This window comes from Diabrotica virgifera, chromosome 6, assembly GCF_917563875.1.
Source record: "Diabrotica virgifera virgifera chromosome 6, PGI_DIABVI_V3a".
Lineage (NCBI taxonomy): Eukaryota > Metazoa > Arthropoda > Insecta > Coleoptera > Chrysomelidae > Diabrotica > Diabrotica virgifera.
Genome location: NC_065448.1, coordinates 251470497 through 251485434, shown reverse-complemented (window position 1 = coordinate 251485434; position 14938 = coordinate 251470497). Strand labels below are relative to the sequence as shown.

The 14938-nt window shown below is 33.7% G+C and overlaps 2 protein-coding genes across 2 annotated transcripts; both read left to right on the top strand.

Annotated features, from left to right (window-relative positions):
- Nucleotides 1-999: 999 nt before the first annotated feature.
- LOC126886342 (uncharacterized) lies at nt 1000-2682 on the top strand. Its single transcript, XM_050653216.1, has one exon. It carries the CDS (start codon nt 1000-1002, stop codon nt 2680-2682), a length of 1683 nt encoding a protein of 560 aa, XP_050509173.1.
- Nucleotides 2683-10133: 7451 nt separating this feature from the next.
- On the top strand, nt 10134-11393 carry LOC126886341 (uncharacterized). The gene has a single exon (XM_050653215.1). It carries the CDS (start codon nt 10134-10136, stop codon nt 11391-11393), a length of 1260 nt encoding a protein of 419 aa, XP_050509172.1.
- Nucleotides 11394-14938: the final 3545 nt, after the last annotated feature.

Genomic DNA, 14938 nt, shown 5'->3' with positions numbered 1-14938 from the left:
AGAGTAAAATGGGAAAATGTTGCTTCAAGTTTTGCAAGCCGGATTAAGACAGGGGTTATAATAAATTTATATCATAAGGATGTAGGATCATTTTTGGATGATGCTTTTACCGTATTTAAACAAAAAGTTAAACCGGTTTTGAAATCTAATAGAGTACTTAAAGTCAACACTACTTTCTGGGGGGAATTTATTAAAAAGACAGGTGACAGTGAGAGTTTAGATTTGATGCATTTTAACACTAAAAATGTCATTATAGATAGTTATTCAACCGATTTACACATTTGGTTTAGCGAAAATGTTAAAGATAAAATTTTCAAAAAAATGTCTGAATTTGCAGAAAAAGATTCAGGTGCCGCTCTCTCTAAAGTAATCTCATTAGAAGTTAACATCAATAAAGTCGAAATTGGGAACGGTTCATCGTACATTAAACTCCCCGAACAAATTCAAAAGCGTCAAGCATGTATAAATATCAAAAATTACGATCAAAATTGCTTTTATTGGGCGACTATTAGCTCTCTTTATCCAGCTAAAATACATAAAGAACTTACATCATCATATCCATATTACAGTACTGTTTTGAAAACGGAGGACTTGGAAGCTCCAATGTCTTTAAGTCATATCACAAAATTTGAAAAAATAAATAGTATATCAGTGAATGTTTATGCTTTGGAATTAAATCAAGTTAAGGAAAAACAATTTTACGAAGTAGTACCGGCTAGACTTACACAAAACAAGCTTGATAGACATGTAAATTTGCTTCTAATTCAGAATAAATATTTTCCAAAGTTAAATGATTACGATGCTCCTCCTAGTGACGATGAAAATATTGAAATAAAATATCATTATTGCTGGATTAAAGATATGTCTAGGTTGGTAAGTTCTCAGTTAAGTAAGAACTCAAATAAAAAATATATTTGTGATCGCTGCATGAATTATTTTTCCAGCGTGAATAAACTTGCGGAGCACGAAGAGTTCTGCAGAGACATAAACAAATGTAAAATGACTGTTCCCAAATACGATCATGTTGCTTTTAGAAATTTCACATACAAACAAACCACTCCCTTTATCATATATGCTGATTTTGAATGTCAGTTACATAATTTTACAGATTCTAATGTAAAACTGAGCAAAACAGCAAAATACCAAAAGCATGTACCTTATAGTGCAGGCTATTACTTTAAATGTGCTTACGATGACAGCTTATCATATTTTCGAAGCTACAGAGGTGAAAATTGCATGGAGTGGTTTGCAAAAGAAATGGCTGAAATATCCAAATTTGTTAATTCTAAAATAAAATCAATTGTACCTATGGTTAAAAAGCCTAGTACAAGTAAGGCAACTGCCTGTCATATTTGTGAGAAACGCTTTTTAGCTACAGATATAATTGTGGTAGATCATGATCATTTTACCGGAGAGGTAAGAGGATTTGCACACCAAGCATGCAATTTAAACTTCAGAAAGGTGTTTATTGTGCCAGTAGCCTTCCATAATTTTAGTGGATATGACTCACATTTCATGATTATCGATTTATGCAAACATGGGCGCCTGAGCTTACTTCCTATTAATAAAGAAAAATATATTTCTTTTACTCTACATTCAGATGAGCATAAAATTAGATTAAGATTTATCGATACTATGAGATTTATGGGAGCTTCACTCGATGAATTAGCATCACTTTTAGATACTTCAGAGAAGAAGATTTTAAAACAAGAATTTTGTAGTTTAGATGATGATGCATTTAATTTATTAACTTGCAAAGGAGTATTTTGCTATGATTATGTCGATAGTTTGGAAAAATTAGAGGAAACTTCTTTACCTACAATTAGTCATTTTTATAATAAATTATGTGATGAACATATTAGCGAACAGAAGTATGCCCATGCGCAGAAAGTTTGGTCTACATTTGAATGTAAAAATTTGGGAGAGTATAGCGATTTGTACTTAAAAACAGATATTTTGCTTCTGGCTGATGTATTTGAACAATTTAGACAAAAATGTAGGGATACGTACCATTTAGATCCTGCGTGGTATTATACCATACCAGGTTATACATGGGACTGTATGCTAAGGTATACAAAATGTAGATTAGAGTTATTAAAAGATGTGGATATGATTTTGTTTATTGAAAAAGGCATAAGAGGCGGAATATCTGTATGTAGTAACCGATTTTCGGAAGCTAACAATAAGTACATGTCGACATATGACCCCACACAGCCCTCTAAATACATCATGTATTTAGATGTAAATAACCTCTATGGTTGGGCTATGAGTGAATATTTACCTTTTGGAGGATTTAAGTGGATTGAAGATGTAACCAAATTTGGTGTTGCATCTAAATCCACTAAACTTCCCAAGGGTCATATTGATATTATGTCAATTCCGAATGCTGCGAAGGAGGGCTATTTCTTTCAAGTTGACTTAGAGTATCCACTTGAATTACATAACAAACATAAAGATTTTCCATTTGCTGCCGAACACCGCATTCCTCCCGGTTCAAAACTACCAAAATTATTGCCAACTCTTTTTAATAAGTCAAAATATATTATTCATTATAGAAATTTAAAGCAGGCTTTATCCAACGGATTAATTTTAACAAAAATACATAAAGTTTTGAAATTTAATCAATCTGCATGGCTGCGGCCCTATATTGAATTAAATACTAACTTAGCATCTTGCATCTAAAAGCAGTTTTGAGAAAAATCTCTATAAAATGATGAACAATGCTGTGTTTGGTAAGACCATGGAGAATATAAGGAGGCATAGAACTGTAAAAATATGTAAAAATTGGAATGGAAGGTACGGAGCCAAAAACTTGATTGCAAGTATTCGGTTTCACAGTCGTACTATCTTTAGCGAAAACTTGGTGGCCATCGAACTAACCAAATCAGTAGTGTGCTTTAATAAACCTCTGTATATAGGTGCAGCAATCCTAGACATATCAAAATTATGTATGTATGATTTTCATTACTCCTTCATGCTTCCAACGATGGGAGAAGAAAATTGTGTGTTATTGTATATGGATACAGATAGCTTTATATATGAATTACAGTGTTTAGATGCATATAAGGAGGTTTTAAAGGCACACAACTCTAAATTCGATACATCTGACTATTCGGAACATAACCCGTACATGATAGAACGGTTAAATAAAAAAATCCCTGGTCTAATGAAGGATGAAGCTAATGGAAAAATTATTACGCATTTTATTGGTCTAAGATCAAAAATGTACACATTTAAATTACAAACAACTGAGGAAGAGAGAGAAAAAGAGAGAGAACGTTTAAAACTGAAACTAAATAAGGAACAAATTGATTGTGACATTCAAAATTTAGGTATAACCAAAAAAGCAAAAGGTGTAAAATATAATGTAGTCAAAAATATAATCACATTTGAAGATTTTGAAAATTGTTTAAAAGAATACAAGATTAAAAGCACAAACCAAAGGTGTATTCGGTCATATCAACATTCAGTATTCAGCATAGAGCAAACAAAAACGGCCCTAAGTCCTTATGATGATAAACGATATTTAATACCAGAATCCTTTAAAACACTTCCATGGGGGCATTGCGACATACCATAATTTTCTAGCAAAAATATAATCGCTTTAAGACGCTGAGGGCATTTACTTGGATATTAAAAATATGTATGGCTGTTGAAAAGACACAATCACTTTTCCTTGGTAATTTTTAATAAAATGACCATTGTACAATTTTATTTTTTCTTTACCCTTTTGTAAATATATTATGAAAATAAAACACAAGTGTTACATAAATAATATTTATTAACAAATAAAGTTATTTAAGTCATTTACAACTTTAATTTTATAATAATATACATATTCTCTCATAGCATGGCTTAACAAAGTATCTGCTGGAGAAATTTCACAAAACGCAGTCATAGCTTCAAACGGGCCATATAAACTAGTATCTGTACAAAAATTCTGTTGCAAAAAATATACAACATTTGTATAATATGCATGAAAGTTTAAATTTTCCAACAACAATATGCGATGAGTCACTATACTGCGGTGTACTTGTAGAATTTGCGTAACATCATTTTCATCTAAATAGTATTCCACACCATGTTTTTCAATAACAAGGAACTTGATTGAATCCAGCACCAGGTGTCGTATCTTGCAGTAGTCACCACACTGAAACTCGACAGGATCAAACTCGTCTGCATAGAAAAAATCATTCACCTTTTGTGAAAACAGGTTAATTATGTCACTCCACTCAAATTTATCTATACTAATTCTTCGACCGTCGAATAATTCTTCTTTTATGGCATGTTGACATAAAATTACGGATGTCGTAAACTGTCTAGCTGGTGATAGACCAACTTTAATTATGTAATTATCTAGTGGAAAGGAGGCTTCTAACAAGTAGTATGGTTCATTCTTCGCAGCTTCTTCGAAGTTTGCTAAAACTTGGTCTAGTTCAGCATCATAATTGATTTCACTTGATGAGTCATCGAATACCACAGAACTTGATGAACTATAACCACTGTCTTGAGAACTCATGTTGAAGAGTGAGGTGAACTAACTGAGAGCGATGTTGCTGAGTGGTCTTTTATATTGCGTCCCCCCTCTTCAAGGTTGCATTCGTATGTATTAAATACTAAACGATATCTTTATTATTAATCCAACTATTATGTTTACTATCGAGACCCAGCCATTGAACATACATCTTATTTCCGCGTCTGTGCAATACTTTTTCAATTAAGTAAATGTCTGTATTTTTTGTTTTCTGTAATTCTTCTTCGTAGAATCCTCCTCTAATAGGCGCCCCAGTCATATCTTCAATCAAATATGTTGTGGGATTTGTTATTTTAATTTCAATAATTTTAAATAGTTCTGTTGACCAATTTGGTTTGTATCCCTTATCAAAAATGTGTTTATTTTTACTAATACGAACCATATCACCAACTTTCAGTTTTCTTGGACCTGAAATTTTCAAGTGAGTGTAATATTTTCGTAAGATTTCTTTTTCGTTAGATTTATTAACATCAATAGGTCTAAGTCGAATTTTGCTGTGTTTCGTATTATTGTAGTCTTTTGTAATTTGAGGTAATATATCTATCCATTTGTAAGTGCCATTAAGACTGAAATACTTGTAAAGTTTTTCCTTCAATGTTCGAATAATTCGTTCACATATGGCTGCTTTTTTAACACTAAAGGTATTATAGTGATTAATACCATGATTTCTTATGAGGTTTTGAAACTTGGAATTGAAAAATTCTGTACCTTGGTCTGTTTGTAAATTTTTCGGAACTCGTCGAGTTTGACTTAAAATATCTGCAAACGTCTTTGTTATTTCCTCTCCTGTTTTTGTCTTTAATGGCCGAGTCCACACAAACTTTGAAAAACAGTCAATTACAACAAGAATGAGCTTGTAGGATTTATTTTGATTGGCATAGGATCGCATCTCAGCAATATCCATTTGCCATAAATCATCTAGTCCTTTAATGATGGTTCGTCGACGAGGATAATTTTTTCGTGCTGGTTTATGCAATTCGTTGACCAATTGTTGTTTTTCTTTAGACATTGCGAATTTCAACTTAAGACGATTGTCCCATGAAGTAATGTTATCTACTGCGTTCTGTAATGTAGGTTACATTTGATTTATTCTCTTGTTAATCTTATTTACTGTCATATTTTCTGTAGATTTAATGCTCTTGTTTTATTGATTTTGTTATTTCTTTTGATAAATCAGGTGAAATGTGAACTAATGTTATCTACTACGCCCTGTAATGTAGGTTCCATATGATTTATTCTCTCGTTAATCCTATTTACTGGCATGATATTTTCTGCAACTTTTTTGGTAACAGATTCAAAGTCTTCTTGTTTTATTACATTCTGGATACTTACTGATCTTTGTAAATCATTAATTTCTTTTGTTAAATCAGATATTTTCAAGGCAACCAGTTTATTCGCATCAGATAACTCATTATTTTTTTTATTAAAATTGCTTTCAATCTTACCGATGGAATTTTGAAAGTCAGAAATTTTTTGTTCAAGTTGAGTATCTTTTGAACTATATTCTTTACGCATCAAGTTAATCTCTTTTCGCAAAAAATTTTTTATATTCACAATGTGATCATCTACATATTTCTTGTTGGAAAGATGTATACCAGCTACAGGAGGATCTCGTTTAATATCCTTATTTACTGCATGTATCTGGTTTTGTAAATCTAAAATGGATTGTTTGAAGCCTTCACGCAGCTTTTGAATAGCTTGTTCATTAGAACGATAATGATGACGACCAAACTTATCGACACTCATATTGGAAATGATGCCTAATCTGACCTAACATTAATATATAATATCTGCTTCACGTAATTCGTTGATAATGGCAACAATTTCGTTACTATGAGATGTGTTTCCTGCTTCTTGGGAAGCAATCAACAATTCGAGTCTGTCGCAGAGTTCATTTGGATCATCCCAATATACATATTCAATAGGATTATCGTTGTAAATCAAATGAGAAGCATCGACGAGCCCTGATCCTTTGGAGGTAGATGCTGACGATGATGAACGAGTTGCTTTTTCTAGTTCTAAAGGCGGTTTCTTTAATGTAGTAGACCGAGTTTTCGGTGGTGAACGAGTCGCTAGACCTTCGAAAGACAGTTTCTTTAATGTAGTAGACTTAATTTTTTGTGATTGCTTCTTTGCTTTTTTAGGTTTAAACAACGGTTTGACAATATTAAGATATTTTTCTGCAGTTGCACCTTTAAGATTACCTATGGAATTGTGATGAACTTCAGTATTATTTAATTCTTTATATTGTTTTAAATCTTCATTTTCATGATCTTGATACGTTGATATTGCATCGGAAAATACATCATCATCGCTGTCTTCTTTTTTTGCCTCTTCTGTTTTCACCTCTTCCTTTTTGACATGTCTAAGCTTGTTATTAGGAGCATGATGGGACGTTTTTGAGGATTGTGCAATATCTTTTAGAGGTTTAGCTAAGGGTTCAAAGAGCTTGTTTAGGGTCTCGTCTTGTTCTGTCCTACCTAGCTTTAGTGCCAAATACTTTTTGCGAATGACTCGAGCTAACTCAGCAACTTTACGCTTGCGTGCAGCTACCTCTTTGTCTAACATGTTGTTATGGAATGCGTGTGTTTCGATCATAACTACAATTTTATAAACTTGTCAAAGCCTAAACGATATCGTCCGTTAGAAATATCGAAATCCTTAACAATTACGAACGTGCCATATCTATCCTGCCAACATTCAGAACAAATTTTTTTAAATTGGGCAAATGTCATGTCAGGTGAGACGTGATCATCAAAGACGTGTTTTAAATTGAGCTCATCCTGTTTAAACAATACAATAAGGTTGGCATTATCACGCAGGAGTTGTTTGCCTGCTCTACTGTATGATTGACATATGTATGCACAATCGATATCTTTATGTCTTCCCATACAGTAATATTCACGTATTGTTTGTTGTGGATCCGTAGATACGTCATCAAATATGAATACTGAGTTTGGTTTAGCTTCACCAGGACTTATTACGGCATCATTGTCTTTAAATGGAAAATAGCCAACCTCTTTCACAGATTCCAACACTTCCTTCAAAAACTGATACTTGGGTTGAAACAACGACTTTGAATATACGTAAACATTTTTAAATTTAGCGCCATTTAGATCAAACAGTAATGCCAGCATAGCATTCGTTTTTCCGCATCCGCTTGGACCACATACGATAGCACGAAAAGAATGTGGTAGCAATGCGCCATGTTTACTGGTTCTTGCCACGTTATCAACAAAATCCAAGTTCTCGACCGCTAGTGTCTTATCTTGTTGAATGACCTTCATCTTGTGATTAAGATGTATTTTATACGCTCGGTTATATAAAGAAATTTTTCAAGAAGCCATTCATTTCAATGTTAGTCGTTCAAGGCGAAGGAGTGTTGAATTCTCTAATCAACAATATACCGTTTGAATTGCATGTCCCTGGTTACCAGTATCTAGGACCTGGAACTAAATTACAGAAACGTCTAGCTCGTGGAGATCCAGGGATAAATCCATTAGATCGAGCTGCGAGAGATCATGATATTGCATATTCCCAAAGTAATTCATTGAAAGATAGACATAAAGCAGATTGGGTATTGGAAAACAAAGCGTGGGAACGAGTTACAGCAAACGGCGCATCTTTGGGTGAAAAAGCCACTGCCTGGTTGACTACTACAGCAATGAAAGCTAAACGAAAACTAGGTATGGGTATGAAACGTGGTAAAAGTGTTGGTTCATTTAAGCGCCACGTGCTGCAACCAATTATCAGAACGATGAAACGAACTCCACCATCACCAAATTTGCGTAAATCAGCTCTAGTTGCACTTGCAGCCGCTAGAACAGCCGTGAAGAATATAGGTGGGAAAAGAAATGTACGAGTTCCAAGAATCATTCCATTCGAATCAAAATCTGGCGGTATTTTACCTTTAATCCCCATCTTTGCAGGCTTATCAGCTCTTGGTAGTTTGGCTGGTGGTGCAAGTGCCATCGCAAAGACTGTAATTGATTCAAAGAATGCTAAAAAGAAACTGGAAGAGGACAAACGTCACAATAAAGCTATGGAACATCTAGGCAAAGGATTATACCTTCGAAAAAACGGTAAAGGAGGCTTTGGATTGTACTTAAAAAAGTCAAAAAACTACCGCTAAAGCTACCTAATAGACCTTTAACCAATGTTGACTTGAATAAATTTGTTAAACTACTTAAAATTCCAAATTTTCGAGGCGTGTTTATGAGAGATAATTTACCTCGTAACCCTCGTAAACGTGAATGTGCTATAATTAATCTCGACATTTCAACAAACCCTGGTACACATTGGGTAGCTTACAGAAAGATAAACAAAGACATAGAGTATTTTGATTCATATGGTTGCTTGAAGCCACCTCAAGAACTAGTTTCCTATTTGAATGGTGGAAGAATTGCCTATAATAACGATCAATATCAAAGTTATAACCAAATAAACTGTGGACATTTGTGCTTAAAGTTTCTGTATAATGGAAAATATAACCGCTGATGTCTGGTATGAATTACCACAAGATATTCGTCATGCACTAGAATATTATTTACCCTGTAAGAAAGACTATAAGAAACACGTATGGAGTGATGTTTGTGGGTTGATGGAAAGTGTATGTGTATTTTGTAGAATACCATATTATGAGCAAAATATAAATAAAACAAGAAAAACATGTAACGTTATTCTAAGAAAAATAAAGAAATGTTTAACATATTTTGGTATTTAACTTACTGCACCTTTTACCTCCTATCAGTCATGTCTCGATTATTGACCCTAACAAGTACTACAAACGAGTTTTCGTTTACTCCTCAAGTGCCTCTTTTGCTTGATCCGCTACGGCAGTATTATGTAGCAGTGTTGGGATTTCATACATTTAATTCAATTCCAAACATTGATGGTGAAAAGTTTTATTTCTATGAGCAAAATGATCGTACAAAGTTGCGCCATATTGAAATTCCATCTGGATCTTATGAAATTACCGATATCGAAGCATACATTCGAAATGAATTAATGGGTATATACAATTCGGTTCAGGAGTTCACTTTAAAACCGAACAACAATACGCTTAAATGCGAAATTTTCTGTCAAGATCATACCATTACTTTCGAGAAAGGTGATAGTCTTGGTAAATTATTGGGTTTCTCATCAAATAGAGTGTTAACATCAGGAAAAATGCATTCTTCAGACCAACCTGTGAACATTATAAAAGTATCAAGTCTACTCTTTGAATGCAACATTACTGAAGGAGCCTTCTACGAAGACAGACCTGTACATACCATTCTGCATTTTCCGATAAATGTTGATCCAGGTTTTTCTGTTGATGAACGTCCTCATAACCCTATATACATACCAATAAGCATCAGTATACGTGAAATTACCAAAATTACTGTTAGTATAGTCGATCAGGAATTAAGACCTGTCAACTTTAGAGGAGAGAAAAGTACGCTCCATTTGGATTTTAAGGAAACGATATAGATGGGTTTAATTATAAAACAAAACTCTACAAGTCAATATCCATTAGTCTCACGTAGATCCTGCATGCGACGTGACGTGTCTGCCGCCAATAAAGCCTTTCTTGTTGCCATTGGATTAAAGCTGAAAGATGTCAAAACGTCAATACATTCGACGGGGGGTTCAACAGCAGGAACCTCAACCTCATATTTTTGATCTTTACCAAAAACCCCTGTTCGACAATACTATTAGAAAAGAAGAATTTCGTACATATACGCCATACATCAAATCATTTAATAATAGTGACGTTGTGGAATTTATTATAAATCAATCAGATGCATTTTTTGCGATACACGAAACGCTGTTGGAAATTAAAGGAAGTATAGAGAAAGTAGGTGATGGAGTGGTTTCTCTTGCACCGAATGCTGGAGCCTTCTTGTTTGATACATGTACATATATCCAAAGTTCACATGATATGGAAATAGTTAGAGACCCAGGTGTAGTTAGCACTATTCGCAGTTTGCTATGTTATACTCCTGAAGATTCCAAGTTTCTCAGTACTGCAGGATGGAACTATCCGAATAATCCACATATATCGGGAGACAACTTTAGTTTACTGATTCCGATAAAACATATTTTCAACATTTTCAACGATTACAATAAATTAACCTATGGCCGTCAAGTGTTTAGATTTGTTCGAGCACGCAATGATAGAGACTGTATTCTAATGAAAGAACCTAATGCTACAACAACAACAACAGTATCGTTAACTGTTACCAGCATGGAACTCAAGGTCAAGCATGTCTTTCCCAATGATGATATGAAAATTGAATTAATGACTCCGATTAAGAATAATGTGCCGATAACTATACCTTTCCGTAAATGGGAGCTCAATGAACTTCCTTCACTTACATCAGGATCTCGACGCGAGATATGGAGTGTAAAGACAACTTCATCTGTTGAACGTCCACGCTATGTCATTGTGGCTTTTCAAACCTCTAAACGAGATGACATACACGCTAATCCAACGTTATTTGATCACATTAGAATGTCCAGCGTGCGATTGGTTATTAATGGAGAATACTGGCCTAACGAGAGAATGCAATTGGATTTTGCAAAAAATGACTATGCTATAGCTCACTATAACTATACGGAATTCTTTCCTAGTTATACTCTTTCCTCAACAAAACATCCCATCTTAGATTATGTTGCATTCAAGAAATATGCCTTATTTGTGTTTGACTGTTCCAAGCAGGATGATACGTCATTCAGATCAGGAACCGTTGATGTTAAACTGGAAATCGAAGCAGATTCAGGTTTTCCGGCAGGCACTCGAGCCTACTGTTTAATTGTTCACGACAGCCTACTCGAATACTTTCCTCTAACAGAAGTTATCAAAAATATTATTTAAGTAGATTCAAAGAATATGTCATTCAGTATCAATCATCACGCTCAATCATGAGGATTGCTTTAGTCGACATACAAGGATTTATGGTAGATGGATGGTTTGTACCCAAGGAACTCAGCATTGAAATTGGTTTTAAACGATGTCATTACATATTTACGTCGCCGCAACCGTTTACTTCATTAACTAATCAAGATAAGAAGACAGTATTCTTCTTGGAAAAAAACTTGCATGGCATTCGGTATTCCAATGGTGATGTTGAATATTTCAAAATAAATCAAATACTAGAATCCAAGTTATTGTATGCTGTCGATTACATTTACGTTCGAGGAGAACAAAAAGCAGATTTTTTACGACAGACATGTAATATGATTGGAGTTTTTCCTGCGATTATTGATGTTTGCAAATTTGATTATACACCTAGCGTTTGTAAATTTGCACCTGATGCAAACCCCTGTCACGCCAATGGTCTGTTTTTATGCACCGAAAGAAATGTGGATCGCCTACGCCAATGGTTTTGTAATACGATATTACCTGTATAATTATGTTTTATAATAAAAATATATAAAAAAACTATTGACTTTTAATTAAAACTCCTTATTTACTCATCAATTTTTATATTACATGACAAATCCTCTATTTACAATTTTTTAAAATAATTTTTAAAATTAAGATAAATACAGGCATTAAAATTAAACACGTCAATGCGAATATATTATTAAATTCACTTTTCATGTTCCCGCTGGTGGTGTTATCGTCCATGGTTGAATATGTCCTAGTGGATATGTTCTATCACTAATATGTAGCTTCTCTAATTGTTTGATAATTTTTCTTAAATCCTGATATACTTTAATATCTTTCTGTAACTCGACAAGTTTGTCTTGAAACTGTTCAACTTTATGTCTGTACTCACTCAAAGACATGACGCTACTAACAAATTTGTATTAGTAAAGATACATAATGTCTTTATGACATGATTAATTTTTCTATATTACTCAATTATATCACATGATTCCTCATACGTTTCTCTACGGTTAGGATTACATTATGGTCGTAGATAAAATATAGTATGCAGCTCGTAAGAGTTAGTTTATGATATTCGATACACCCCACACCTTTAACGTATCACAATCTCCAATCAGACCAATGCTAACGAGATGTCACCATCGCTTAAACACAAGTTATGTTACGGTTGTATATAAAATATAGTATGCAACTCGTAAAGCTTAGATTTATGCACGTGATTGTTTTAAATAACATATTGTGTTATGGTCGTAGATAAAATATAGTATATGTAACATGCCGCGTTCCAACGATCCCTTGGTACGTCACGATCCAACGCACCTCTTTCCAATACCTCACACGTCGGACCAATAACAACGGAGATATGCTTTAGTGCCATTTTGGCTATGCTGCATCTTTGTTTTTTTTGTGTTAACGTAAACGTCGGACCAATAACACCGGAGATATGCTTTAGTGCCGTTTTGGCTATGCCGCCATCTTTGTTTTTTGTGTTAACGTATTCGTTACCTCCTCCCCTTTCCGATGATACCTCACACGTCACGATCGGACCAATAACAACGGAGATATGCTTTAGTGCCATTTTGGCTATGCTGCATCTTTGTTTTTTTTGTGTTAACGTATTCGTTACCTCCTCCCCTTTCCTATGATACCTCACATGTCACGATCGGACCAATAACAACGGAGATATGCTTTAGTGCCGTTTTGGCTATGCCGCCATCTAAAAATACTGAAATGGAATAAAAATGGCGGATTGGTGTCATCTAGCGGAAAATAACTATGGTAGATTCCATTATGGAAGATTACTTGTGACGTCAGCATCTATCTCACTCTTACTCATTGGGAAGGTACTTCTCTCTCTAACACATTGATTTCCCTATCTCTGTAGTCGTAAAAGCTTTGGTTATCTACTCAAGAGCATTTAAAAAGCGTGAAAAACAGGATTTTGGGGGGTTAAAAGTGTTTCGTCAATTTTTTAATATCTTAAAGGACTCAGTTACGTCTTCTTATATATTATACAAAATATATAAAAAATACCTGGATTTGATATATTATGATGCCTATAAAATGGAGAAAATCACCCAAAATCCCTAAAAATCAGTTTTTCATGTTTTTGAAGTTGGCGCACGGAAAAATTTTTAAAAAAATTCAAAAATATATATTTTGATAAAATACACAAATCATATAAAACAATGAATTTGATCTATTTTGACGTCTTTAAAGGGGAAAATCCTTAAAAATCCCCTTAAAAGATCAGTTTTTTGATTTTTGAAGGTGGCGCTCCTTACGGAAAAATCTAAACAAAAATAGAAATATAGCTTAAGATTAAATACATAATAGACAAAAATTAGATCTGAGCCATCTCCAGAAAAAGTTATACGCTTTTTTTCGAAAAAAAAATTGAAGTTATGTACCCTCAACCTACGGGTCTATAAAAACAGACATGTTTTGTATAAGACTCCACAACACGTGTGAATTTTTAAAATTTTTAATTGATTGCATCCCGTCTAATAAAATAAAAACGAAAAAATTATGTTCTCGTTAATAGCAAGAAGGGGAAATGATGTGGAGGTTTAAAATTGAGACGAGTCTTATATTTATTAATTATATAGAACGTAAAAAAAATACAAAAAAAATTGAGAATGAAGTCATTTAGCTTATCTTAACGAGGGGTACCATTTAATATATTAAAAAATATTACTCGGAAAATAAAGTATATTACTGCATATTACGAAAAAACCATCAGTAACGTGATTATTGGCTAGTAGAGTCTATAAATCAAAAACTTTCCGATTTTTTTATTTAATTTCTTTTTCTTCTTCTTTTTTTCCTACATTTATCAAATTACCTATAAAACATTTTGGCCATCGTTGACAATATATTTATAGACGCATCCTTTTTTATATAAGTGTGACACAGAGCTCTCCGTTTTTATTTCACGTTTCATTATTTTTTATGAGCTTTTTGTGTTATTGCCATAAAATATTACAGCATTAAACAAGAAAATATGGCGAATTAGATATTATTTCCGGGATTTTTTGTTGTAAATAATTTCATATCCCATTTCACATGAGCATGCTAATGGGATAGTCCACATTCTACATTTTGGTTAAATAATAACCGGGATTTCAATTGGAATTTCTTATTTCCATTTAATAAATTAAAGTAAATGATTTAATAGATTTTATACTAATCCATCCTCGTACACTCATTGACCGTCTAACTCCTTATATCCACGTCTTTCTTGGCCCTTCTCTTTTCCTGTTGTCTGTAGGTATCAATTTCATAATTTTCTTTGGCAGTCCCTCCTCCCTCATTCTCTGAACATGTCCGTACCACGTTAATTGTTTCTTCTCAATGCATTCTACGACCGTTTCTTGTAAATTCATTCTTCGCTTTACTTCCTTATTTCTAACCCGGTCCAATCTCGATGTTCTACTGACTCTTCTTAGGGCGTCCATCTCAGTAGCTTCTATTTTTCTTTTTTGGTGTTCCTTTATTCTCCATGTTTCGGATCCGTATACCAATGT